The sequence below is a fragment of the Babesia bigemina genome (assembly GCF_000981445.1).
Source record: "Babesia bigemina genome assembly Bbig001, chromosome : III".
Lineage (NCBI taxonomy): Eukaryota > Apicomplexa > Aconoidasida > Piroplasmida > Babesiidae > Babesia > Babesia bigemina.
This window is the reverse complement of record NC_027218.1, coordinates 1,235,647-1,261,013: the sequence shown is the minus strand read 5'-3', so window position 1 is coordinate 1,261,013 and position 25,367 is coordinate 1,235,647. Positions and strand designations below refer to the sequence as shown.

The window sequence follows — 25,367 nt, the reverse complement described above, 5'->3', positions numbered from 1 at the left end:
ATCGTCAGTTGGCTGAGGGTGCTCGAGGCTTTAGGCACGTTGTTCACTGTTGTGAAGGCTGGTTGTTGAGTGAGTCGAGGGAAGATGGGTAGTTGCTTCTGCAATGGAGGCAGCGATTGTAGTAGCAAAACTGGCTGCGCCTTAAAATTTCTAGGAATTGCTTTTGCCGGCTTCATTGGTTTCTCCGCCCTTCTCGTCTTGGTCCTATACATCACGGGTAGACAATATGATGTGAGTCTTGGTACCATATTCGGCCAAATACGGGACGGGTTCCGTGGTTCCAAGCCTAAACTCCAATAACCGCATAGCCTCACCGAGTCCACGTAGCCCCACTGTAGCCATGCCACACCCAATTTCAATTTGATTATTTGATCCAATCACTAACACGGTTGTTGTACATCAATTCGCCTGCGTTGCGTTAGACAATCATTGGCCGTACGCGGATGTTATGCCCGCTTCACACTTTTGTAGAGCACCATGACACTGTAAGATATGGCGTAATATACGTTATGACAACTGCAGCAATATATATATCGATGCAACATATAATAACGTATGGCGACAATTACTATTTCGTGTCGACTAGCGAATCATGCTGCTCACCTCCGCAGCTGGGAGTGAGGATGGAAGAAAGGGTGTCGCCAGTTTGTTGACTACTCGGTAAATCTCTGTCCCTGAATCCCATCCTGACGCGGCTCCTTAGGCACAGGTTGCACGGGTCGAAGGGGTGAGTTTTGAAGGTGGAGTCCCAGCCGTCAGTCAGGAACGCCTGGAGGGGGGACTTGGAAGAAGTGATGTCACTGCCGTACTCATCATTTTTCCAACCACCACTTAGTTTATCTCGTTTACACTGCGCCTTCAGGAACTGCAACTGGTGGTGGCAGGCGTACACGTAGTCAAGCAGCTGGCAGAGGAGGGCGGAGCAATCTAACTCGTCAGACTGGGTGGAAGAGTTAGGCTTCACAGTTCTTGATGCAACACTAGCTCTCCAGTTAGGTGCGATGGCGGTGAGCACTGAACCTGCAAACATGGCGGTAAGCTGGAGTATATCGAATACATGTTGGGGGAGGACGTGAGACCCGTTGACGGAGAGCGCAAGATCTGATGACTCATTATGTAAACCACTAAAGGCCTTCTTAATACACTTCTCTAGAGTCTTATGATGCTTTGGGTTCCTAAGCCCAGCCAGCCAAGTAAGCATATCCCGGACAGTGCGCGGGGCCTGGGAAGGGAACAGCTCAGTCTCGGGGATGTCGGTGGAGGCTCAAGTTTCTGCCTGTTTCATCCACGGGGCAATGCACATACCGACGGCTTGCGCATCGTGCATATACGGATCCACGTAACTGTTTGGGAGAGACTCCGGATTATCGATTGGTGGGAAGTTGACAGAGACGTCGGCGGTGGCTGGGCCTATTGGGTCCAGGGGTTGAAGGTTTGGGAGAGGAGGAGGGTCATGATATAGGTGTGTCATACATTAAATCATGTATTACGTTACATATTCAATTAGCCGGCCACTAGGTCAGCTTCTTAGTCACCACTCTTGTCAGCTGCTTGGCCACCACCTTGGTCATGGCATTGGTCATTTGCTTGGTCACCACTGTCATCGCAGCTGTAACTGATAACTTGCTCATGTGATTGGTCATCAACGCAATCATTACTCTGTCTAGAACATTAGATGTCAGTTTCTAATTAAGTTATTGTCATCAGCTGCGCAGTAGATACCGCACCCTGTGGAACGGCCGGATGCGGAAGTAGATCATGACGCAGACGACGACGATGATGAGCGCAACGGGGGCGATGATGTAAGGGACGGGGGTGGCAGCGGTGGCGCCGGTGGAAAGCTGTGGACTGAGGGTGGGATGCTCTTCACGGGAGGAGGCGACGGGACCGGAGGCAGAGGCGGCACTGGAGTAAGTAAGGGAATGCTGTTGACTGAGGGAACGTTGGGAACTGGATGCAGTAGAGCCTTTCTTGAGACCACAATAACAATAACATGTGCGTGTCTTACACTCTTTACATCCATCGGGATGGCACTCCCCTTCTCCACCCACGCGCTGACTGTAAAACTTCATACAGAAATAACACCTCGTTCTAGTGCATCCTGCACAAGACACGTAACAGCAATAACAGTCACGCTCCGTACAGCTTTTGTTACACTTACAGTCTAATAGGCCCCTTCCCGACATCTTCCCCTTCCAGTCCCCTCAACCTGCAAACATATCAATCACTCAAGCATAACTCACCAACTGCAACACGTACCACTGCCGCTCCCAGTCCCCTCAACCTGCAAACATATATCAATCACCTAAGCAGCACTCGCCAACCACTTATGGACACGCACCTCAGGACAGACAACTGAGCTACCATCAGCTTCGACATCAGCCAGGTGCCCGTCGTCCCGCGAATAGCCAGCCACATTACGGCTTTGTAGCTCTCACAACTGAAGTACGACCCAGCTAAAGCATGTTGATACCATCCTGGCCGTGGCATGCAGGGCAACCGGTGTCAGTCGTTGAGTCAACTCCATCCATCACAGACCAAACAACATAGCCAGCGCTTAATACTACTGTTACATCTATGCCTTAATGAGTGCCTAACTGAGCTACATCACTTGATTAACGTGCTTCTCATTTACACTGCTACCACCAAAGCCACCTAACTACGCCGTCCACTGGCCTTCATGTCACTGCCCCGTCAACGTTCATTTCCTAGGGACGTATATAATAGCCATCTCGCCAAACAATCACATTTCATACGACGCAGTTTCACATATCACCGCACTCGTAAACAGTCTCCATCAGTAGCCTATCACCCGGCATCACTGCCCACTAAATCCATGGGAGGACGTGGGGCACGTGTCACCGGTAACTCACAACTCGACATCTCAAACCACAAAACTATGGATAGATGAACTGACATAACTGCCAAATTGCTGAGTAAGTGTTAGGTCAGATATGTGTTATTGTGTTATGTTAGGCGGTGGGTTGCTAGGTAGTGGGTTAGGTGAGTGGTGGTGAGAGTGACAAATGTGAGTACGATTAAGTTTGCAGGTACGATATCTTGGCAAGTTTGCCAACACGTGCGGCGGCGAGTAGTGATTGCGCAGCGATGCGATGTGATGACGGTGAACGCAAATGCGATTTGATGTGGAGCAGGTCGAGGCGGATGATGAGGATGTGGATGAGGTAGAGCAGAGACAGGAGCCAGAGGGTGAGAAGGAGGTAGGAGAAGGGGAGGCGGATGGTCCAGAGGAAGTTGTCACATTCATTGAAAAGGACAGTGAAGTATGACGATTTAATAACTTTCTCCAATTGAGAGCAGAAGTTGGAACAAGTCTTCGGATCTCGCACATCATTCAAAGCTGACGGGTCACCAAATGTGAAGCCATATTTGTACAACGTCGGTAATACACCCCTGCAGCGTACCACAGAGTCGCATTGGCAACTGGAGTTTTGCGTTTTTGTATGGATGACTCCGTGATGTCCAGGTTTGCATTTTTTGCCATGCAAACACTTGGAGCATTCCCAGTCCCGGCAGAAGATCTCCTTCAATTCCTGTAGTAGAGAGTTGAGGTAAGTGTGAAACTGCCATGGTAAGTACAATGCCCATGACAGACACACGCTGGCGTGCTTGTTAGCGATGTAATAATGTGAGTCGGAAGATAAACTGTAGATGTAGTGAGCGCAATGGTTTTCACCGGAACATTGTCTCGTGTAATTGTTCAATGACAAACTAAACACGTCAGAGTGCTCCGCATTTTTGTGTTCGTTTCCACAGTTTGGCGGTTGCGAACAGTATGCTTTGCGCAGTGCATCTGTCAGTACACCGGGGTCGTGATATAGACTAATCGACTGTTTCGTGATGGCGTCGTATACATGACGCTGGAAACTGTTTTTGATTTTCTTGGCACCATCATACCAGCCATGAACAAGTGTCAACGCAAAGCCGAAGTGCTCCGGTAACGTGGATGGTGGCTTGGGTACCACGCATAACAACGCTGAAAGGTCCACGTCATCAAGTAATTCATTGAGGATGTCACACAGGTCTCTACCCGTAGATGTAGATCCGGAGAACCCCCTGAATCCAAGGGGAGTGATACATGGCATGCCGGGTTTCCCGCTAGGACATGTTTTACATTCTGATTTACATCCCACGCTGGTTAATAGGTGAGGTAAATGGCCAGGTAGACAGTCATTTAAGTAAGACATTAATGGAGATGTTGGTTGGCACGTTGGTTGGTCAATTGCGTTCTCTGTACACGGCCATTTGGCTGACGGCACATCTTTGCCGTAACCACACTGCTCCCATCCACCGTGCTGAGCACTCATTTTACATTGCGTCTGCAAGAATCTAAGTGGAGGGATTACTTTACGACATATGTCAATTACCGTATGTAGGCAATCCTCGCCTGAGATTGGATATTTTAATCCAAGGGAGTTGGTGCAAAAGTTAACAGCATACGTGGTCGCCGAGTTGCCAGTGCCGACAATGGAGGTAAGAACAATGTAGGACTTTGAACAAATATGCTCAATTGCCGATTTGACGTTATAATATGTTATGTTGTTGGGGTAGGCAGCCAATGATAAGGATTCCTGGTCAACTACTGTGACTTGAAGGCTCTCTATGGATTTATTCTTCTGCTTATCTGACTTAACAAACACGCTTTCGATACCGGCGCGCAACAACTTTGGATAAACAGCAGTGTAATGCAAACCGGCCAGCCAATTCAGCATTTCGAAGACGGAGCATGGTTGTTTCGATGACGGATTTGCGATATGGCACAGCGAGTAATATTCTTCTAGGTGGGTGAACATACAGTGAAGAATGTCGAAAAAATTGAATTGTTTTTTACTTTTTTCAATCTTATCTGTCGAACACTTCTGGATATGCTTAATTTCTTCAGTGCTCTCCATCTGCTTTTGCGTGAGTCTCTGAATCATATTGGAACCCTTCATATTTCCATGACATCTCAACTCATTGTCTGGAGTGTCCTCCTTTTCTGTGACATGAAATCCGCATTCCTCTAGAAAATCGCCCAGGCTGTTGTACGCATTAGTTGAGTTCAAAAGGCAGATTTTTTTGTCGAGCCATTCACCTTTCTCACCACACTTTTCGTTAAGCGTCATAAAATGCTTGTAGATAAATACGAGGATGGTGAAGAAGATTTCGGCGCAGTTAATGCCGTTCTGGGATATTTCATCGGTTTTCGGACCTTTCCAGTCTATCGAGAATGCACCGGAATACGCGGCCACATAGGCCTTTCTCAACTCGCCAATCATTGATTCGCAACCTTTCTTGAAAACGTCGAGGAGTGGAGACGACTGACCGCAGAAGTGCTCCGGCTTTAAGTTGCTGAGTGCGTTAGAAAAATCATGTAGGTTATTTTTAAATTCGTGGTTGTAGTGCGTAAGGTCGGTGAACAACGTGGTCATTTTGGTTTTGACTCCAACGAATGCAGAAAGAACATCATCATCATTCCCCGTAAGTTGGCCACCTACGTACCCCCAGAACGCCTCTAGAAGAAATTGCACTTTAGAAGGGAAATCACCTAATTTGGTTTGATCCGCAATTTGCAATGCTGTACCACTCAGTTGTTGTTTTACGATCGCAAGCAGGCCTTTAATGCCCCTCTTAATATCTTCGTCAATAATAGCTGTGATAGTATCACACCGCCTATCAACGCATTTTTTAAATACACCAAGCTCCTGGCTTTTGGACTCAATGTATCGCTCCAGCGCATCCATTTTAATATTCTCAACGGTCTTAATGACCTCGGCTTTGAGATGGTTTTTTATTGCTGTGATGCATTCTTTCGCCTGCTTCGGAATAGTGTCAACAAGGAATGTTTGGGCCATACTTATCAGTTGGGCTAAATTAACAGTCTGCAGAGTTTCCAGATCTGCATAAATTTTGTAGATACTATCATTTTTTACATGTTCGGTCTGCTTGAAATACGTATTTTGTAACGCTTCCAATTTTTGCTTGATACCTGTGTTGTCTTCATTATGGTCAGCATTCTGCTTTATAGCTTCGATTAGACCCTCGAGGTTGGAGGTGATCGCAGATTTTAATTCATTGAAGGTGTTGTTTTTAATTTCATTGTCAGGTTGGTCGAATTTTTTGAAATGCTGTAGGCCCTCGGATTCTATCTTATTGATTTCATCATCTACACCGTTTCTGTTATAACCTTCAAGTTTATCTTGCCTTACCTGTTGTTCTCTGCTACCATCTACGTAGAAAAAACCATTGACATCTTCCTTGACCTTCCCAATCGCATTATGAATTGCACCGCCCATTTTAGCATGGTTATTATAATTAGACATTCTTCTGGGCAATTCCCCTTTTATAGCATTGATCGCTTCCGTAAGCTTCTTATAGAGATCTTCGGTGATGACTTCGAAGAAATTCTTTCCGTCATGTGTCGAACTTTCCAGAGCATTAAGCACCGCCCGGAATTTTGACAAGTCACCTAATTTCTCTACTACATTGCGTATATCACTTTGTGTAGAATCAGCCCACTTATATAGCCATGTGTTTCTATCATTCGCCGAATTGTAATCATATGCCAAACCTTCCCGGAATCCTTGCACGATCTCTACGGCCCAGTCTGAAGCTTGCCGAGCTTTCCCGATTCCCCCTTTGAAAGCACTCATGACTTTCCCAATTTCCTCTTTAATAGGTCTTTGGAACATATCATTCCCCAAATCACTTTTTACTTTGCTTCCCAACTCCCCAAGCACCCTCTGCGCCTCGTGAACTTGAGACTGCACAGCCTGTTGCAAGTCTTTTAAAGTCTTTTTATACACAGATTCTAATGTGTCAACGGCGCTTCTAATATTTTGCCCTAATGGTTTTAGAACCCTTTTAACTTCCCCTGTTGCACTCCAAAGTGCATCTGCTTTTCTTTTCAATTCACCGGCTTGTTTTTTAATCGTCGCAGGATATTTTCGACCTTTTGAACCGTTATCATCAATCTCGTTCAATATAGCTTCAATTTGCGGAATAGCTTTATCGACCAATGACTGAGCATTCTGAATCCACACCTTCAAGGCCTCTACATATTGTCCTAGAGTAACACTGACTGTATTAATTTCTTCATTAATTGCAGTAAAATCCTCTGTCAACTTCTTACGCAGATCCCCAACACGTGTATGTATCGCAAAGTAGACACTCTTCTTCAACTCGTTTAGATCGAAATTAACCTGGCGCGCCAAATCGTTGAGCTGTTTTACATCCCTGACGGTAGACTCGTTTAATTTATCAATCTGCATCTTAATCTTATCAAATTCTACCATTATCTCATTTCTAAGTGGTTTGTCGAGATTATTAATCGCCGACTCGGCATTTTTTACTGATATGGCAAGTCCCCTAGTAACAGTTTCCTTCCATTCGTCGACAACCACTTCAAAGGGCTTAGTGCTAAGATCCTTCAATTTCCCGACCTCATTAATATTCGTCTTAATATTGGCTCTCAAAGCTGTTAATTTTCCATTTTCATTATCAACAATTGCTTTCACTCTACTACTAAACTCCTTCTCATAATACCCATGCCAAGCCAGCATGGCTGAAACCATCATTGAAAAGCCATGATGGCCGTTATCAAGATGCTTTTCTAAAATTTTTACATACTCAGATGACGAATCATAATACGTTATTACATTAGGATCAGTTACAATCATTTTCATGGTTTGATACAAAAATCCCATCACCCCGTCACACAGCCTGTCCAGGTCGGAGTACACAATACCCTTGCCGTCGTAGCCTTTGGAGTCAGGGTTGAAGCCGAGGAAGGTTTGAAGACCATCACATAGATGCGTTAAAAGGTCTTTACATTGCCTTTCGTCGGTGAACCCATTAAGACTATCTCCAAGCTTTTTAAGCTGTTCCAACTTGGACTCAATCTCATCGTAGGATTTCTGTTGGGAAGAATCTAAGTGATTTTTAGTGCAATTGTTGATGTCTTCACATTTCGATTTAAGGTTTTCAAAAGTTTCAGGGGTAAGATTTTTTGAATCTTTAAGTTTCCGAATTTCAGCTACTTTACCCTCACAACAGGTGTAAGACTTGGCAGAATCGAGAATCTTGAGAAGCGCACCGACATTAGTTGTATAAGCCTTCTCAATAGCCTCCTCAATCAGCTTTTGCAAAGCTTTCGATAACTCACCAAGACCATCACTGCCACCACCACCATGCCTAACCTGGATCAGCCAGTCGATGGCCTCCCGGAGATTTTCCGGGCAGTCAGTAAGCTTCTTAGGCACCATTGTTTAGAAGCTGAAGTTGACAGTATTATTCGTTTTGCGGAACTACATATGCAATTCAAGGCTGCAGACCTCCACTCCACTGCAAAAATGCGATGCGCACTGAACGGCTGACAACCTCCTCTTTCAGTGCTCCAAACTACATTACTCAAGGGCGTCCTCGATTAAGGGCGTATTTGAAAATCATGACGAATTTGGCATCCACCTCGCTCACCTAATCCCAACCACCAGCACCCAGACAGCTCGAAATTCTGGCCCACTTCGGCGGCGTCCTGAAGCCTCCAAACTGCACTCCAATGTTCCACCGCCGGAAGAAACAGGTATAGTTGATGCAAGCTGCTAGTTAATATTCGCATCAAATTCTACACTGCCTCTGCGCACTTACTGGTCCACCCCACTGCCACTGCACGGTTTTAACATAATGCTAATACGATATTCCCAAATGTGACTCGAGCGACTGGGTGGCTACTACACGAATATGAGCATGCCGTAATCGAGAAGCGGAAAGGGCAATGGCATTTTACCTCCGCAGCGTTTACAGGGAACGGAATCCTCGATGCATGATGTCTGCAAATATGACGTCCATATGGAAGATTACCGATGTAAATGTGAAGCACAGTTAGGATATATCTGGCTGAAAGGCGATGGTATGAGTGAATAGCAGTAAGGGCAAGTGGAGGACTATAGTAATGATGGAAAGTGCCATGCCAAACTCAGGAGTCTCATGAGGGTTGAGAGCATACTCTACAAGAACACTACAACGTATATAGTATAAATCACGCCTTCACTACCGTGGATAACGGGACTGTCAACGAAGGCAACCCGGTGGAGACGGGGCATACAAGAAGAGGAGATGCAGGGACGTGGTCGAGGCTATGAAGCGGACATCTTTCATCTAGCAGACACGTTATATCGTTATAAGTTATGTGACGAGGTACATGAAACCAAGATGATTATAACTCTGTTGATGACCATCTGGCCCAAACTGGATGGATGCCCGCATGGATGGCACCAGTGACGTCCGGCAATGGACCGACGTGGATCCCGCAACCGATTTCAGCGTGAGGCGGCAGCCCCGCCAAAGCCACAAACCGACCCTAGGCACAAGCCATGACATACACTACGTTGGCAGGCCTAAAACTGATCAGGCTAAATCACTCAAATCTCAAGTGTCTGATGAAGGCCACTTTTGACTATATCATGGAATATAAAAAACTTTAAAACTATTTTACATGTGATGAAAAATTTTGATACCTATCGGTAAAGAACGCCGAGTGCATTGGCCACCACAGAGGCTTTCGATAGGCCTGATGTGTGTGGATGAGTTTCAGCGATCTCAGCCATCGCTCACGATGCTCTGGTCCCATGAATTCCAGGTCTATAACTCGTGATCGTTCTACACCAATATACTGTACTTCACGTTGCATCAGCGCATCGCTGCCGCCGACTTTTATACGCAGTCGCCAACCCCAATGTAAGACTGTCATGTCGAAGTTGGCATGCTCATTCTCCACCTCCGAGGGCTCCGAGTCCGTAGTACCGCAACTATACAGATCAGCGTCTGTATCCGACATGTACTGCTGCTTGTCTGCGTTATCCTCGTCATCCAGGGAATTAACGGCGACAACGTCGGCCATGTCAACCATGCCAATGGGTTGGAGAGCAGAGTCATCCCTGAACATGAGCAACACATTTCCAAATATCGCCAGACGTTTGCGAAGTGTTCCTCCAACCCACACATAATTGTCTGGCCCTACACGCCCCTCCATCTCCCGGTGTATGTAATGCGATAGGTCTATGGGTGGGTACCTTCTGCCGGTGACACTGCGTTCGCTAGATAGCAGCGGGGCCCAGAAGTCATCTAAGCATTCCATGGGCTCCGTAGGGCTAACCACATTGCCCATTTTGATTTTCTCTACCATTTCAAACAGTTTGTTGATGTGGTAATTGTTGTTATGCACGTCCGCCTTGCCTAGGTTGAGGCTGCAAAAGCTGTCCCACAGGGCGAGAGCGTTAAACACGGTTTGTTCTGAGTTGAACATTCCACTTGCAACTGCTTGACCAAACTTTGCGATAATTCTGGCGAACAGTTCAGCGCACAGTGCGTCGCGGATGCGTTTGTTACACCCCCTGACAACATCCCCTACTTCGCCGCCGGGTCCCACAAGCAGCTTGTCCTCCGAGTACAGCAATTCCCACCACAGCTTCTTTCCACCCCGCTTTCCCATGACTTCCAACACCGGCGCAGCTATGCGGTCTACAAATGCGACCACCTCCTTGTGGAATATGTGGTTGATGCGTTTTAGTGTACCTACGTACACGAGTATCCCCTCTCCCCAATCCAACCGTTTCAGTGGCGGTCCGTTTGGTGTGCTGTCTCCTTTTAACAACAGTTCACCGTGTATTCGGAACGCCGTAAGCAGCCCGGGATCCGCACGGGGCCCTAGCAAATCAACAGCCCACGCTGTGTAGCCGAAGTCCGTCTCGTGCAGCAGCTCCACTAGCCCATTCAGCATCTCCAAACGTGAAGCTGCCCCTGTAATGGTATTCGGAGCAGGCAACGCCTCAATTTGGCGCACGAAACACTCGAAGAGAACAGTGTTAGCAACTGCCACTATAGCAGCAACTATAACGTCAACCCAAGTGTTCTTCGACTCCCCGACAACCTTCTTGAACATTATGTAGTCATCCGGTTGTTCACTCGGTTCTTCCACGCCACCCATGAGTTGCTCCCACATGTCGCCCGCCCCTTGTGGCAAGCCGAACAGTCGCGATATATCGCGGAATATACGCACATCCAAGGTACAATGCTGTCCTGAAACTGTGCTCACCCTATTGAGTGCATCTCTGAGCTCATACAGCCTTGCCTCACCAGGTGCCGCTTCCGCCTTCCCATGGCAGACAAATGGCAACTTGGTTCTGAGCCACTCGGTGTCAGTGCGTATCCACCACGCGTCCTGCAAGGCAAACCGCATCAGCTGTAGCACTATCCAGATGATCTCGTTCCGTAGCCGCGTGTGCCTCACACCGTTGCTGGCAAGGATGTGCTCCATGTTGACGAAGAAGCACCGCAGCCTTATGCAGTCAAATATGTCAAACGTGCTAACGCGTTTTAACACTCCGTGATAGAGGTCGAGCACCGCGTCCATGTAACACCTGCAGAACAGCTCGACATTGTGTGACGCGAATCGACTGCTGTCTGGCAGCCTCTCCAGCAGCCCGGCACCGATTGGCACATTGCGGCCTTCGACTATGTCCAGCAGCGACTCCCGCGGCAATCCGCTGACGTCCTCCAGAGATGTGACGATTGGCCTTTCACCTTTCGGCCGATTATCGCTCGATCGGTTCTCAGCCTGCGCGCTTGCATCCTGGTCGAGGTAGGCAGGACATCTCTTCAGTAGCGCAGCTCCCCGCTTCAGATGCAGGTGCAGCACCCTCAGGAACGCCGGAGCAGGCACTTCCACTTGCGCGAATGTCTTCCGGAAATGCCGCAGCCGCCGGGATCCTGTTTTGCCCTGGAAGCCCATGATGCCGGCACCCATCTGAAGGTGCCGGTGATGCGAACCCTGCGGTGTCTCCGCGGAGCTTCCGAGCGCAACGGCGAGGTCGCACAGCGACTCCTCCAGAAGGTCGAGGTCGCGTACGGCGCAGTCTAGCGCCGCCGCCAAATCGGGGGGATCCATCGCGCCTACGGAGGTGGTTGTCTCAACTGGCTAACGGCGCTGGTTGCGGCGCCAGCTTACACCGCGGCCGCGATGCATAATTATTGCATTTTAGGGTGGTATGATATTAGTGTGCAGGCTGCCGCGACCCCGACGGCTGGGGTCGCGCGCTCACGGCGGACTGGCGATGACCCGTCGGAAGTGATAGGTGCCTTTGTCGTCCACAAAGGCAACGACATGTCGACACTCATCGCACCGCGCCACGTGACCGTCATCCGACAGCGCTCCGTCGTCAGCGCGGCGCTTGTTACTGAACAGGTTGTCTGCGGAAATCTCATGGACTGTGCAAGCGCCATCCTCAGGACCGGATGCCACAGACACGTTTACCGCCTCTTTGGATTCGAAGTTGCCGGAGGAGTTTCTGCAGGCACATGACACCGACAGCCGCCGGGGTCACTTACATCCGACACTTGTAGCATATAGGGGTGAAACACCCGGGGCAGCAAAGCACGGCGTCGGAAGACCCCTCCTCGAGACCTGGGCTGCGGGTCAGCCAATTGTAGTCGAGGAGGTCACTCACCGAATGTGTCGCGCACGAACTCCGCGTCGGCGTCGTCCTGGTCGGAGGAGTAGAACTCCTCCGCCGCAGGCTCATGCCGGTAGTCTGTATCAGCTCGTGGCTCTGCGAGCGCGATGTGTGATTTGGTTGCGGGAGCGTACGGCGCGTCGTTGATGGGCGTCGCCGGGACCGTTGAGGCCCGGTCACATACCTGGTCGTATCGTCTGTCCAATTTGATACTTGGCTCTAAAATAGCCAGTATCCCGACCCATTGTGTACTCTGTTTTACCCTCGTTTGGTTGAGGTGTAAGCGGCCCTCCGACCGCCGTGGGGGGACGCGGATTGTCGGTTCCCACAGAGTCTCCTCGGCTCCGCTCACTCAATTCCGCGCATCCAATTATCGGACTGCAATTTTGGTGGTTGTATAATCGCCATCTCAGCGTTTCTGGATCTGCAACATATCTGTCTGCCACCATGCCCTTCAAGCGCAGGAACGGAGGCCGCTCCAAGCACGCGCGAGGACGCGTACGTCCCATCCGCTGCAGCAACTGCGGCCGCTCCGTGCCGAAGGACAAGGCCATCAAGCGTTTCAACGTCCGTAACATCGTGGACGCCAGCTCCCAGCGTGACATCAAGGAGGCTTGCGCCTTCTCCAGTAAGTTTTCATATCCGCGCGGCGCTGACGCCGAAGTTCCACCCGCTGTCGTTTAGTACGTGTGTGTTGTGTGTGTTAGTGACTTAATTAATGCGATTGCTGTTGATATGTCCGGCTAATGGCCCTGCAGCTTTCAACCTGCCCAAGTTGTACATCAAGCAGTGCTACTGCGTGTCATGTGCAATCCACTCCCGCGTGGTGCGCGTGAGGTCCGCTGAGGCTCGCAAGATCAGGACCTACGTGCAGCCCAGGAGCTCACACATGAGGATCAACATGCCCCAGAGCAAGGACAACTGAGATCACGGTACGCACAGTACCCTCGAGTTGCTATCGAAACAACCTGCGTCAATGTTGAAAATCATAAGACGAATACATCGTGGCAGTGGAAGCCGTATTGAGCGTGATGTGCTGGCTGAGTCGGTTCAGAATGCGACATCAGGGTAGAGGCGTGTGCTAACGTACCGAAGTTTGTGCGGTGGCTGTCCTTTGGAACCATGCCCTCCGGGCATTTACGCTGGAGGCATTCCGTCCTGAGATGATGTGCTATGTGCCATAGCTGTGACGTACCAGCAGGCTGCAGAGGGGTCCTTGTAGTAGTCCGGGTCGAGCAGGGTACACAGCGGGTAGCCTGTAGTCGGTTTCCTTGCAGTATTGTTTTAACAAACCGTGCGGGGTGGCCGGAGTACTTATGCACATATACCGTTGCTTTCCGTTTCCGCAGTCTGCGAACGTTAAGCAACCCTGTTATACGGCTTACCGCTGCGGATTGGACCGACGTCATCCACGCGCATCACTGCAGCATTGGTATACATTCACGCGCATCAAACCAACGTATAGTGCCGGGAATGGCCACCCTTTGATTGCATACCCCTTCACATGTCTGCAAATCTGTGTTTACTGTCGCAATAAGGGCGTAAATGGTCGCCCAGGCTACACATACCGCCAGACAGTGCTGTCCGATGCCCAGGGAACGAGGGCTCAACTGCGAGCAGCGACGGAATTCGTCCTTTACATTCTCCGCACAGACCGCGTATATAACTAAATGTAGCATAAGCGACCACATCGCAGACTGACTGCGGGGTGAACGACGTCGATTGTGCGCCTTCCACACATTGTGCCGCAGGTTTTCTGACGCACACCGCGGTGTTGCAATTTCCCGCCAATTTTCAATAAAATGAAGAAAAACGCGCCCTGGGTTGAGAAGTACCGTCCAGCGAAGCTGGCGGACGTTGTCTTCCAGACCCATGCCGTGGCGACTATGCAGCAGATCGTCGAGACCTTCAACGTGAGTTGTTGCCGCACTTGCGGTCTCATGGAGCTATAGATGCCACACATGATCTTCCATGGCCCTCCTGGAACGGGGAAGACATCGGCTGCACTGGCCATGGCGCGTCAGATCTACGGGTAGGCCAAACGCCCAGTGACGTTGACAGTGGCTCAGCGTCGAAGGGATGAAAGAGCGCGTTCTGGAGCTGAACGCGTCGGACGAGCGCGGTGCGTGTTTGGCTGTCTGCTGTAGATAGATGTGGCTCAGGCATCAGCGTTGTTCGGGAGCGTATTAAGACCTACACCCGTCTGAACATTTCAAACAATCGCATTAACCCAGAGACCGGGAGGTGGGCGGTGAGGAATTGCCTGTTAATGGTTCTGCAGGGTGATGCCTAACTTCAAGATTATCATCTTGGACGAAGCCGACATGATCACCCCGGATGCGCAGGCTGCGCTGAGGCGTGTTATCGAGAACTTCTCGAACATATCGCGGTTCATATTGATATGCAACTACCTCCACAAGATCATCGGGCCCATATACAGCCGTTGCTCGGCTTTCCACTTCAAGCCCATCGTACAGGAAGCTCAAGTGGAGCGGCTCAGGTTCATCTGCCAGTCTGAGCAGCTGGAGTGCGACGACGCGGCGCTGGACTTCCTCACGCGCGTATCGCAGGGTGATATGCGTCGCAGTGTAACACTGCTTCAGGTGAGATAGGTGTGCGGCACGCACGGTTTCATCGGCGTCCAGTCAACGGCTAGCCTCTACAGCAAGGTCACGGAGGACGCCGTTCGCAATGTGTCCGGCTACCCGCCCCGCCACATCGTAGAAGACATCTTCACCGCGTGTATGGCGCCGACTAACGAGGTTTGTGCGGTGTACGCGTGCCTCACCGCTCGCAGGTGGAGGCCATCTGCAAGCAGATAGTCCACGACGGCTGGGAAATAGCTGCCATCTTCCAACAGGTGCGGCTGCATTTTTGTGAAATAACAGTCTACCGCAGCTCGCCGAATACGTCGTGAACTGCGAGACATTGAGCGATGTCCAAAAGGCCATGATCACAATCGAGTTGTCGGGCAGGGATTTTGCGCTTCTGCAAGGTCGGTGTGTCTCACATTTTTTTAACTATCCTACAGGCGGTCTGCAATACTTTCAGCTAGCATCTATCTGCTTCCACATCCGATCCGTCATTGCCAACGGCGGTCAGCGCGCGTCAGCGTGACTTCGTACAACTATGCGCCATTATGACTAATGTTACAACGAGGCTTTTGATAAACAGGTTTGACAGTGACCAGTCGGTCGAGGGTGAGCTTTCGCTGCTGCCAGCTTCCAAACGTTCGCAGAGGTCGAGCTCGACCACCAGGAGCCCATCTCCTCGGTCAAGGAGCGTCTGTTCGCGGAGGACATCACCAACCGTAGGCCCAGTGTTCCGTTTTGCGTACAGTTTCAGACCACAAGATCCGTATCATCCACGGTGGACGTCCGCTCTCCGATGACACTGTCCCCAGCGGGCTGCGCGGCTACAAGGCCGGCGAGAAGCTGGTTCTGACGGTGTTCATCACCAAGCCGGACACTCTTGAACCGGAGGCGGAATCAGGTGTGTTTGCGGCATGCTGTCGCCCAAACAGTGTACAGCCCCGAAGAGGGACCTGTGGAAATGGAGCACGTCCGCATGGATTATGGTTGTGGCGACGCTGTGGTGCTACAAATTTAAGCTCGCGGACTCGTTCAGGAGGTTCCCACTGTTTGTGCTATACGTTGCAACGTTTATATGCTTGCACATGGTTTTTTCGCGCCTTATCAACTTCCGCCGAGTGAGCTCGGGTTGATGCCCGGCCTAGGCGAATGCGCGCAAAAACGCTCCGAGACGCGCTCGAGCGACTTCCTGGGCGCACTGGCTCACCTGCGCAAGATGTAGCGTTGTAACATACACACCCACCTCCTTGTTGACCTCGTCGATGAAGGCCTCACCCTCCTTCGCCATGGCACCCACGGTGCCTGGGACGCGGGGCACGTAGTAACCAAATCTGAATCATTTGAGAAGCACTACTTATCGCGTACCTGTGGTTGAATGTGTCGAATAGCTTTTGCGCGCGCTGCAGCTGCTCCTCGGAGAGGCGCGTGAGGTCCATGCCGTTGCCGTCCTGGCACTGCTTGGCCAGGGCGCCGACCTCCGCGGCCTCGGCTTCTCCGATGCTGAACGCGTCCAAAAACTCCTTCTCGCGCGCCTCGAATGCGGCGGTGCAACGCTTCACAATCTCGGACGGCTTGTCCTGAGCGCGAAATGAACATTGCCAGTGCGTAACATACGCTGCGGAAGGACGCCAGTCCGTCGTTGAAGAAGGTGGAAACCGGGTCACGTTTTACAGTTTCACTCGCAACTTCGGCGATGGCGGCGTTGATTGCAGCGTCCTGAAGCCTGGAGTTCTTGGCGAAAGTCTCGCGGAAAACTGCCATGAGCTCGTCGACCATGATCCGCTGCACCGAGCGGGCCATGGCGTTCTCCTGCAAGAGCATGCTCTGCAGCCGTTCGTTCATGACGCGCGCAGACTCGCTCTTCATGTGCTGTAGGAGCGCGATTCTGTACTCCTTCATGCGGTTGGCAACCTCTTCCTTGAATTTGTCGACGTAGTCCGCGCACCTCGAGGTGTCCATGTATTCTGGCCGAGGGTCAGTTGCTGGGCTGGCATAAACTAACTGGTCAGTTGGCTGTAGATCGCGTTTTCACAGTATTCCTTCTCCTCCTTCGCCTTGTCTATGAGGGCGTTTTCTTCCTTCCAGGCCATTTCCTTCAGCGTTTTCCTGGAACACATGAGGAGCGTCAGGTGAGCACCTACTGGAAGTATGCCGCCAGCATGTAGAAAACAGCTCCGAATGGCAGCGTCTTCGCGAAGAACCAGGCGTTTCCCAACACCGCGTTGCTCAACCCGAACCAGCATCCCAGAAAGATGAGACCATAGCTCGAGATGAGGTTTTGCGGCTTTTTCAGTTTCAGCTCTATGAGCTCCTCAGGGTTAGCAGCCCTTTGCCTCATGCAGTAGGCGTAGCAATCCTCCTCCGTGAGGTCGAAGGTCACGGCCAGCTCGGGGTAGTGGAAGCGGTAGTCATCGGGGAACCCCAACTTGATGGCATCGATCTCGCCCTCCGAGTAGCCATTGCGCCACATGCAGTCCAGAAGCTCAGCCTTGGTAACGTACACGTCCTTTTCGACAACAAGTCCATTCTCGCACCTGCACAGCGATGTGGAGTTGCAAGCATCCAAATCACGGCATGCAGTAACAGCACAGATAAAAGCGGGTAATGGGTGCCCATCCACGCTTAATACATGGATATGACAACAAATGGCATCGCACAGAACTTCAGGTAACATTGTGGCACTACATGGAGAATAATGCAGTCATCTGGAGCAGCGCTAGAAATGCTGAACGGCCAACACCCCTTTAACAATGACAACGCAACAACCCGTACAATGCGATAGGTATATGCGAATACACACAACGATCGATATCTAATGGTACACCACTTGACAGACGCTTTATATCCACGCATAGATCACACACCACCCAGCGCGTAGAGGGATAACCTACCGCTTCGCAAACTCCACGAACGCCTCTTTGCGGTTCTGCGCCTTCGTGAGCAGCTTCAGGAACTTGAGGAAGACGGGCAGCTCCTTGGAAAACGCGTAGAGGTCCTCCCGGGAGGGCTGCGCGAGGAAGATGTCGTCGTAGGTGCTGTCTGCAGTCCACGGCTTTGTGATACGATACTTCGTGTACTGGTTGCGCACTGGCGTCCAATCCCGGCCTAAATTTACATAGGAGCGGATGGCGCCACTGTGGCGGCAGAGCGCGGAATTAGCGGCGCCATTCGCGCCGATTCTCGCCGCCGACCCGGTGGCCGCAAGACCGCCGAAGCTCTTTTCGCAGTAGGTCCTGGCGATTGAGGGAGCCCTCAATAGCCTCGACCTGCGTATGGCGCCTGTAACCTTCATCCGGACCACAATGAATGGCCGAGTAGGCGCGCAGATGCCGATGTGTAACCCGATGGGGGCGTAGCAACGCCATCTACGGCGCCTCTGCGCCCACTAGGCAACGCCCCGTTGCAACAATGTGGAAGACTCGAGCGTGCAAGACCATCTAACGGAAGATGGCTCCGCCTGGCAGGCTGTATTCGGTATGGCTGGAGGCGAATCTCGGCCGCTTCCTCCACGGCGTATCCGTGAGACGGTACACCCCTTTATCGGATGGAAGACAGGAGCAAACGGCCGTTAAGAGGGACTCATCGAGCCTTTGTTCGGTATTCTCCACCAGACGGTGCCTGAATACGGCTTCGGCACCCGATGACGCAGCTCCGGCTGAGCTGCTGCATATCGCAGACAGGTCATGTAGGGACCAGGCTGAACTGCTTCGACGCGTCCAGGCGGCGTTTGACTCGCATACACCCAGTATTGTGTGCTGGCTGAGGACCAACAGGCAGAGTTACATGCGAGATGTCGACCCCTCCACCGTTGACCTACTCCGCAACGCAGAGAGGTTCGCCTCGTTGCACGGGCTGCTGCTCTGCGATGTGCCGCCGCATGACCTGCAGGAGCACGTACGCAGTGCTTCGTGCCTCAGGGACCTGTTTTCGCCCAAGTTCATCGAGGCACAAAAGGCGGCCCTCTATCGGCACCAGCACCTCCCGCTGCTCAAGCGCCCTCCCGTTGACCGGGCAGTGGAGCCCCTTGAGAATGCGCTAAATGGCACCAAGGAGCAACCTGCGGATACGTGCGATAAGATGGAGTGCGCTGCGGAGGGTGAGGATGCTAGGGTGGATTGCGTTGGTCCAAACTACGTGAACTACAAGCGGCAGGTTCTGATCGAACGGCAAAGTTTTGCCGAGGCTTTGGAAACGGCCCGTGTGGAGGCTTCGAGCCTCATGGAGCTGGAGAAACCATCGCAACTGCCCGCTCTCAGCCAAACGTGCGAGCAGTGGGTGCAGGACATAGCGGAGTTCATAAAGCTGGACAGGCTCAAGCTGACCGACTCGGTGCTGCCGTCGAACCTAGACGACCAGACGCTGGCGAGGGCTACTGTGAACATCGCGCTCCAGCTGATGTGTTTCCCGGCATATGCGTATAACTCCAAAGGGCAAAGGGGCGGTCTGTTGCGTCGTCGGCCCCAACAGACCGCTGGGAACCAGGTGCTTCTGGCTCATGCGGCGATTCGCCTGGGCGACGAAATAGGCCGTATGTATGCGCGAAAACTGGCATCTAGTAAGCCGCCTGAAGCGCATGCCAAATCGGAACCCAAATTCGATGTCCCCCGGAGTCCCGAGACTGCAGTTACCACCCACTCCAGCACCTCCGACGCTACCACGGGAGGTTTAAGCCGTGGCGTCGGCACCGTTTTCGACATCCCTAAATTGTTAACGGCGAGTCTGAGCTCACTTACGGCATCGGCATTTTCAGGGGCATCGAAGGCGCGTGTCATGTCCAATACCGCGACCGGTGTGATGGAGCCAACTCCCCAGCTGCACAGCGACGGCACCCTGACCGACGACCAGAAGCAGTGGAACAGCAAACAAAGTGCGGCGGTTGGAGGCTACCTGTTGCACGCGCTCGTGCAGTCGTGCTACGTCCAGGTGGATTTGACCACTGCTCTGCGGCAGACGAACTCGTTCGCCGAACTCGACACGTCGATGCTGCTCCCGGACGTCCACAACGCAGAATCGGATCACACTGCCATAGCCAAAAAGAAGCGCAAGTGGCTGAACAAGGCCATCAGCCGCATCCGCCAGTCGCGGTTCGACGCCGGCAAGGTGGAGATCGCCGCTTTCGCGCACAAGGTCCACCGTCATGGCGTGAAGGTCTATGGCGTTTTGGAAATGCGGGAGTGTTGCATGATCCACCTGAGAGATGCGGTGGCCCGGGGTTTGGTGAATTTGAGCTGCCTGCCCATGGTCTGCGAGCCCAAGCCGTGGACGTCGGTGTCCTCTGGGGGCCTTGCGCTTCTGAAGCACTACTTCATCCGCACGCAAAGCAGACCCACGTTCGACGTCAGAGTGTACGACCTTTCGAGGGTGCTAAACGTGGTGAGCGCTTTCGGCCGCGTCCCCTGGAAGGTCAACGGGGACGTGTTCACGGTGCTCCGGACGCTGTGGACGACGGACACGTTGCTCCCCGTGCGTTCGTTTCTGCCCGACAAGTCCCTCATCGAGGACGAATCGGAAACTGCCGTCAGCACCATGGAGCGCGCGAATGCTCTGTCCGAGTGCTCGCTGTTCGAGAGGAGGCTGCGCGTGGCTGAAGACTTCCTCCTGGAGCCGCGCATCTACTTCCCGCAGAACATCGACTTCAGGGGGCGGATGTACCCCCTATCGCCTCACCTCAACCACATGGCGGACGACGTGTGCCGTGCGTTGCTGAAGTTTGCCGAGAAGCGGCCGCTGGGTGAGCGCGGTTTCTACTGGTTGAAGGTACACCTGAGCAACCTGTATGGTATGGACAAGGTGCCGTTCTCTGAGCGTGTGGAGTGGGTCGAGCGCAACACCGGCGTCATCCAGCAGCTCGTGCGCGCCCCCTTTTCGGAAGTGTCGCAGTCATTCTGGCAGCGTGCGGAGTGCCCGTTCCAGTTCTACGCCACAGCCATCGACTACGTGGCCGCCCTGGGCTCCGGCAACCCCCACGGCCACTTGAGCGATGTTCCCATCCACCAGGACGGCAGCTGTAACGGGCTGCAGCACTACGCCGCGCTCGGCAGGGACCTGAACGGCGGCGCCGCCGTCAACCTCACGCCCAGCGATCGGCCGCAGGACGTGTACCACCAAGTGCTTCTGGAGGTCATCGCCAAGGTGCGTGCGGAGTACTCATCCACGCCTGGCTCTGCTAATGACCCGGTGAACTCCAAATCGCGGATGGCGCGGTTGTGCTTGGAGCACGGGATACTGCGTCGTAAGATCGTGAAGCAGACGGTCATGACCATCTGCTACGGGGTGACCCGAACCGGCGCCGTGGCGCAAATCGAGGCCAGATTGAAGGAACTGAGCACACTGGAGTCCCTGGACCCGCATACAGTGCACAATTTGGCCGGGTACATAGCTGGCAAGGTCCTGGGTTCCATAAACACCGTGTTTGCGGAGGCCATGGCGATCAAGAAGTGGCTGGACGACATCTCCGCGGCTCACAACAGGCTCAACGTGCCTGTGACCTGGATAAGCCCCATAGGCTTGCCGTGCGAGCAGCCGTATTGCAAGGCCGTGACCAAGGTGGTGCGCACGCCCATTCAGGCCATCAACGTGTCTGAGCAGGCGCATAGCGTCGTTGACAAGCGCCGTCAGAAGTTGGCGTTCCCACCCAACTTCGTCCACTCGCTCGACGCGTCGCACCTCATGTTAACTGCGGAGTCGCTGCTCAAGGTCGGGCTGAGCTTCGCGGCGGTGCACGACAGCTACTGGACGCACGCCTGCGACGTTGACGTGATGAACGTCGCCATCCGAGAGCAGTTCGTGAACATGTACCGCGAGCCCATTTTGGAGAACCTGTACCACAGCTGCATCAAGCGGCTGCGCGGGGAGGTGGTCATCCCTCCGCCGCCGAGGCGTGGTCAGCTGGACCTGGACTTGGTGCGCCAATCGGCCTACTTCTTCCACTAGCTCGCCACCCTGCAACAGCTATCGTAACGATGTCTAGATACGCACTTTGCACCTAGTTTCGCTGCACTGTCTGGTGGCGGTGTCTGCGTGCGCCGGTTGTTTGCCTATTGCGTTGGTAGCGCTGCTTTATTGTGGTTGGCAAACGAAGGTGACACCTGTCCCCGCTGACCCCGACCTAGGCTATTAGCTGGCGACGCATAACGTCGGCATGCAATTCCTCAGGTGGATTGGTGAGTCATGCCGTGGGATGCGCCGGTGAATCTGCGAAGGTGCACGACGCTCTTTGGCACACCAGTATGCTTTGGTCGGAAAGGCAGTCACAAAAATGTACGATGGCGCGAGGCGTACGTGGAATCTGTATAATAGCACTGTGGACTCTTGCCTTCCACCTGGGCGCCATTTGGCCTCCGGTGGCATCCCTGCCGGAGAGGCACTATGTGAACATCGGCGCTGAGCACCCGAGCGCCGCAATCACGGTCGATGGCCTAGGAGAGCCGGGGGACTACCATGGCGCGGAGAGGCCCAGGCCTCCCGGGAAGATGATGCTCCAGAACCAGACCAAGATGCGAAACAACCTCGAGAGGGAGAACCTCACCGGCATGAAAGTGGTACGTGACAGGCCCTAACCCGCCACACGCCATCAGATCGAGGGGTTCTGCATCGACGGGATGCACTGCTGGCCGATGAAGGTGTTCGCCGTCACCATGTTGGTGTTGCACTTAATATGCTGCTTTGCAGCGCTCTACGTGTCTGCCAACCTTTACTCCAGCGTAAGTCGCTCTGCCCGGCTGCGGCCGCTCAATCTCAGCACGCGCTCACCCGTGCTCAGGGCCTGTCAAGCTCCACGTTCTACAGGAACGGCGGCGCCATGATGATCATCATGGCAGCAGCCGGTGCGTGCTTGGGCGTCGCGCTGTCGCTGTTCCTCGGCTTCTGCATGATGAACACTTTGGCGTTCGCCGGGCCGATGATGTCGCTGTTCGTTGCTGCGGTGCTGATGGGGAAACGGTAGGTCCCAGGGCGCGGGAAACATTGCCACGCAGCGGCGTCCTGCTCGGCTCGTTCGGCGGGATGTGCGCGGGTCTGCCAATCGGGAGCATGATGCAGAGCCACGAAGTTGGAATCTCACGTAAGTGGACAAATTGGCAGCTGTCTGACGCCGCTACGCAGTCGGCGCCATCATCGGCATTCTGGTCGGCGGCATTGTGGGCATATGCCCCTTCTTCCGCAACCTAGATATGAACCAGCGGTACATAAACAAGGAGACGGAGTACCAGAGGTGCGTTGGCGCGTTTAACTGGCCCCGCATGTGAGTTTCAGGATGCCGGAACTTGGATCCTTCTCCAGCGACGGATACCACGGACATCATAATGTGATGCACATCCACGCCGCCGAATACAGATAGCCAAATACGCGCGCCTACAACGCGGCGCTCCAACATAGTTGAAAATAATCGTTGTGCGCGTGGCACGCCTGCACCTGTGAGGCCGTGCGAGCGTTGCGGCTCGCGCCCAGCGCCGCCGTCGTTACACATCGATAGAATTGCGATGGACCTGTTAGACTTCATCGCGTCCCGCGACGTACTGAAGGGCAACAAGGCCGAGTCCGACTCCGCGCAGACGTCGCCTTACCGGGACTACGAAACGCGGTGGAAGGAGCTCAAGCGCGTCATCCGCGCGGAGAACGCGAAAAAGAATCCGTGCCACGTCACCCTGAAACGTGCGACTGACGAGCTTCGGGATATCAGGCGCCATCTGTTGCGGGAGGACGCCCGCCAAAGTGGCAGGCCGCAGCCGGTTTCGTGTCTGGGCAACTCCGCGCAGCGCCCGAAGCCCGACGCCTACAAGGACTGGTCGGAGGCGCCCAAAATCCGCCAGCGCAATCGCAACACCCGCCGTTTCGTGTTCTACATGCCCGCCGGCAAGGAGATGGGCACCGACGTGACCATCGGCCGTGAACGCCTAGAGAAGATACAGGAAACCGTGAACAGGCGCTCCTACGGGTAGGTTTGCCGCATCCACACCTGACCGCTCGCAGCCCGCTTGAGAGCGGCCCCAAGGTGGCCATCGCCGGGATCCCGCAGCCCATGGACCGGATGAACCGCCGGAGGCGATGAGTGGTGCATGTGTCCCATCAATGAAGCAAGCACCCACAAAACCGATTTTTCGCGACACGCATGTACAAATCTGAATATTACTGGTAGTGAAGGTACTTGTCGTGCTGTTCCTGCGTGATTTTGCCGGACCAGAGCAGCCTCTTGAGGTGCAGGCGGTACAACATGGACGGCTTGAAGGGCTCGCTGGTATACTTCGGGTGGTGCGCCGAGAGTCCGATCAGCAGCCCGACGCCCAGTCCGAACGTCGCGTAGAGCCGCAGAAACCTAACGCGGTCCTTCGCAATAGACAGCTTGAAAAACCAGTGGGCCGGGACGACCATGGTGACGTGCTGCACGATGTGAGTGCGAGTGTCGCGTCAGATTGAAATCTACTCCATTATCAAGCCTCACGCGGCGGTCAAATAACGCCGATCGGGACCACAAACAATCATCACGTACGCGTAGCCACCGTCCAGCGGCCCCGCACTCACCTGAGCGCCACCACGTCGTAGCCTTGGGCGGGTTATAGCAGATTAAAATGCGCCTCGTTAGTCCCTCAAACGCGCGTTTGTGCCGCCGTAGGCGCCGACACACTGTCAGGAGCTGACGCGTCCCCCATGCGGCGCTGGGTGTGACGCGTCACGGGCAATTGCGCTGTGCACGACGCTTTTGAGGGGTGTGTGGTCTCCTTTGTGGGCTGTTTTGCTGTGATTCGGATCGTGTGTGCTCCACGCGTCCAAGCCGGCCTCTGTCGCGGGCGCCCGCTCGGCTCACCACCGACGCCTCCCGCTAACGCGCACCCGCCACATCGGCAGTGGCATGTGCTTGTTGCGTCATTAATAAACTCCTTTTTGGTGGCGCTATTGTAGGCGAGGTTCCAGCTGTCGCCTCTGACCGAGTCCGCGAAGCACATCGGTCAGTGCATGCCTGCGTTTCTGACAGCGTCTTAAGTTGAGGAAACTGTTATCGGCCGTCCGCTAGAGCACTGTTGCGCGGCCACTCGTCGTCCGGGTCACGTAGCATGGTGTCGCAGCTTATCGGGATGCTGGTTGTGCGCCGTAAGTGGCAAAGGCGATCTGCACTCATCTGATGTCGAGCAATTTGAGGAGGCTTGCGTGAAAACTGCGGCCGTCGGTCGACGCATAGTCTGGTAGCCAACCGTCCCGCTTGCCGGGCAGACCTCGGCCCCGATCGGGCTGCGTTGCATTTGTCCCCCCTGTTGCGCGAAACGCTGCGTGT

General features: G+C 53.2%; 17 protein-coding genes across 17 annotated transcripts; 8 read left to right on the top strand and 9 right to left on the bottom strand.

Moving 5' to 3' along the window:
* Positions 1-84: 84 nt before the first annotated feature.
* On the top strand, positions 85-300 carry BBBOND_0305060 (hypothetical protein; the record flags this gene model as incomplete). The annotated part of the gene is made up of 1 exon (XM_012913335.1): positions 85-300. One exon carries the CDS (start codon positions 85-87, stop codon positions 298-300), a length of 216 nt encoding a protein of 71 aa, XP_012768789.1.
* A 268-nt stretch (positions 301-568) lies between these two features.
* Positions 569-1,201, bottom strand: BBBOND_0305050 (hypothetical protein; the record flags this gene model as incomplete). The annotated part of the gene is made up of 1 exon (XM_012913334.1): positions 569-1,201. The coding sequence occupies one exon, from the start codon at positions 1,199-1,201 to the stop codon at positions 569-571; it is 633 nt and encodes a 210-aa protein (XP_012768788.1).
* A 63-nt stretch (positions 1,202-1,264) lies between these two features.
* On the bottom strand, positions 1,265-1,471 carry BBBOND_0305040 (hypothetical protein; the record flags this gene model as incomplete). The annotated part of the gene is made up of 1 exon (XM_012913333.1): positions 1,265-1,471. One exon carries the CDS (start codon positions 1,469-1,471, stop codon positions 1,265-1,267), a length of 207 nt encoding a protein of 68 aa, XP_012768787.1.
* Positions 1,472-1,703: 232 nt separating this feature from the next.
* On the bottom strand, positions 1,704-2,418 carry BBBOND_0305030 (hypothetical protein; the record flags this gene model as incomplete). Its single annotated transcript, XM_012913332.1, has 3 exons — positions 1,704-2,058; positions 2,162-2,209; positions 2,342-2,418. The coding sequence occupies 3 exons, from the start codon at positions 2,416-2,418 to the stop codon at positions 1,704-1,706; spliced, it is 480 nt and encodes a 159-aa protein (XP_012768786.1).
* A 620-nt stretch (positions 2,419-3,038) lies between these two features.
* Positions 3,039-8,264, bottom strand: BBBOND_0305020 (hypothetical protein; the record flags this gene model as incomplete). The annotated part of the gene is made up of 1 exon (XM_012913331.1): positions 3,039-8,264. The coding sequence occupies one exon, from the start codon at positions 8,262-8,264 to the stop codon at positions 3,039-3,041; it is 5,226 nt and encodes a 1,741-aa protein (XP_012768785.1).
* A 998-nt stretch (positions 8,265-9,262) lies between these two features.
* On the top strand, positions 9,263-9,454 carry BBBOND_0305010 (hypothetical protein; the record flags this gene model as incomplete). The annotated part of the gene is made up of 1 exon (XM_012913330.1): positions 9,263-9,454. The coding sequence occupies one exon, from the start codon at positions 9,263-9,265 to the stop codon at positions 9,452-9,454; it is 192 nt and encodes a 63-aa protein (XP_012768784.1).
* Positions 9,455-9,484: 30 nt separating this feature from the next.
* Positions 9,485-11,944, bottom strand: BBBOND_0305000 (hypothetical protein, conserved; the record flags this gene model as incomplete). Its single annotated transcript, XM_012913329.1, has 1 exon — positions 9,485-11,944. One exon carries the CDS (start codon positions 11,942-11,944, stop codon positions 9,485-9,487), a length of 2,460 nt encoding a protein of 819 aa, XP_012768783.1.
* An 80-nt stretch (positions 11,945-12,024) lies between these two features.
* On the bottom strand, positions 12,025-12,754 carry BBBOND_0304990 (hypothetical protein; the record flags this gene model as incomplete). The annotated part of the gene is made up of 4 exons (XM_012913328.1): positions 12,025-12,280; positions 12,311-12,460; positions 12,500-12,605; positions 12,694-12,754. 4 exons carry the CDS (start codon positions 12,752-12,754, stop codon positions 12,025-12,027), a joined length of 573 nt encoding a protein of 190 aa, XP_012768782.1.
* A 202-nt stretch (positions 12,755-12,956) lies between these two features.
* Positions 12,957-13,434, top strand: BBBOND_0304980 (ribosomal protein S26e, putative; the record flags this gene model as incomplete). The annotated part of the gene is made up of 2 exons (XM_012913327.1): positions 12,957-13,137; positions 13,268-13,434. 2 exons carry the CDS (start codon positions 12,957-12,959, stop codon positions 13,432-13,434), a joined length of 348 nt encoding a protein of 115 aa, XP_012768781.1.
* Positions 13,435-13,436: 2 nt separating this feature from the next.
* Positions 13,437-14,188, bottom strand: BBBOND_0304970 (hypothetical protein, conserved; the record flags this gene model as incomplete). Its single annotated transcript, XM_012913326.1, has 7 exons — positions 13,437-13,477; positions 13,600-13,667; positions 13,705-13,765; positions 13,803-13,859; positions 13,895-13,930; positions 13,969-14,017; positions 14,078-14,188. 7 exons carry the CDS (start codon positions 14,186-14,188, stop codon positions 13,437-13,439), a joined length of 423 nt encoding a protein of 140 aa, XP_012768780.1.
* A 123-nt stretch (positions 14,189-14,311) lies between these two features.
* Positions 14,312-15,626, top strand: BBBOND_0304960 (REPLICATION FACTOR C / DNA POLYMERASE III GAMMA-TAU SUBUNIT, putative; the record flags this gene model as incomplete). The annotated part of the gene is made up of 9 exons (XM_012913325.1): positions 14,312-14,422; positions 14,462-14,541; positions 14,579-14,631; positions 14,672-14,753; positions 14,791-15,112; positions 15,155-15,271; positions 15,307-15,369; positions 15,408-15,504; positions 15,541-15,626. The coding sequence occupies 9 exons, from the start codon at positions 14,312-14,314 to the stop codon at positions 15,624-15,626; spliced, it is 1,011 nt and encodes a 336-aa protein (XP_012768779.1).
* Positions 15,627-15,648: 22 nt separating this feature from the next.
* On the top strand, positions 15,649-16,222 carry BBBOND_0304950 (hypothetical protein, conserved; the record flags this gene model as incomplete). Its single annotated transcript, XM_012913324.1, has 4 exons — positions 15,649-15,709; positions 15,748-15,819; positions 15,855-16,001; positions 16,050-16,222. The coding sequence occupies 4 exons, from the start codon at positions 15,649-15,651 to the stop codon at positions 16,220-16,222; spliced, it is 453 nt and encodes a 150-aa protein (XP_012768778.1).
* A 19-nt stretch (positions 16,223-16,241) lies between these two features.
* Positions 16,242-18,392, bottom strand: BBBOND_0304940 (hypothetical protein, conserved; the record flags this gene model as incomplete). Its single annotated transcript, XM_012913323.1, has 7 exons — positions 16,242-16,307; positions 16,344-16,431; positions 16,466-16,677; positions 16,715-17,082; positions 17,103-17,206; positions 17,242-17,634; positions 17,992-18,392. 7 exons carry the CDS (start codon positions 18,390-18,392, stop codon positions 16,242-16,244), a joined length of 1,632 nt encoding a protein of 543 aa, XP_012768777.1.
* Positions 18,393-18,547: 155 nt separating this feature from the next.
* BBBOND_0304930 (DNA-dependent RNA polymerase, putative) lies at positions 18,548-22,033 on the top strand (the record flags this gene model as incomplete). The annotated part of the gene is made up of 1 exon (XM_012913322.1): positions 18,548-22,033. The coding sequence occupies one exon, from the start codon at positions 18,548-18,550 to the stop codon at positions 22,031-22,033; it is 3,486 nt and encodes a 1,161-aa protein (XP_012768776.1).
* A 332-nt stretch (positions 22,034-22,365) lies between these two features.
* Positions 22,366-23,438, top strand: BBBOND_0304920 (hypothetical protein, conserved; the record flags this gene model as incomplete). Its single annotated transcript, XM_012913321.1, has 6 exons — positions 22,366-22,641; positions 22,678-22,803; positions 22,863-23,041; positions 23,077-23,162; positions 23,204-23,312; positions 23,348-23,438. 6 exons carry the CDS (start codon positions 22,366-22,368, stop codon positions 23,436-23,438), a joined length of 867 nt encoding a protein of 288 aa, XP_012768775.1.
* A 142-nt stretch (positions 23,439-23,580) lies between these two features.
* Positions 23,581-24,149, top strand: BBBOND_0304910 (hypothetical protein; the record flags this gene model as incomplete). The annotated part of the gene is made up of 2 exons (XM_012913320.1): positions 23,581-24,035; positions 24,071-24,149. The coding sequence occupies 2 exons, from the start codon at positions 23,581-23,583 to the stop codon at positions 24,147-24,149; spliced, it is 534 nt and encodes a 177-aa protein (XP_012768774.1).
* A 77-nt stretch (positions 24,150-24,226) lies between these two features.
* Positions 24,227-24,469, bottom strand: BBBOND_0304900 (hypothetical protein; the record flags this gene model as incomplete). The annotated part of the gene is made up of 1 exon (XM_012913319.1): positions 24,227-24,469. One exon carries the CDS (start codon positions 24,467-24,469, stop codon positions 24,227-24,229), a length of 243 nt encoding a protein of 80 aa, XP_012768773.1.
* Between the last annotated feature and the right edge of the window lie 898 nt (positions 24,470-25,367).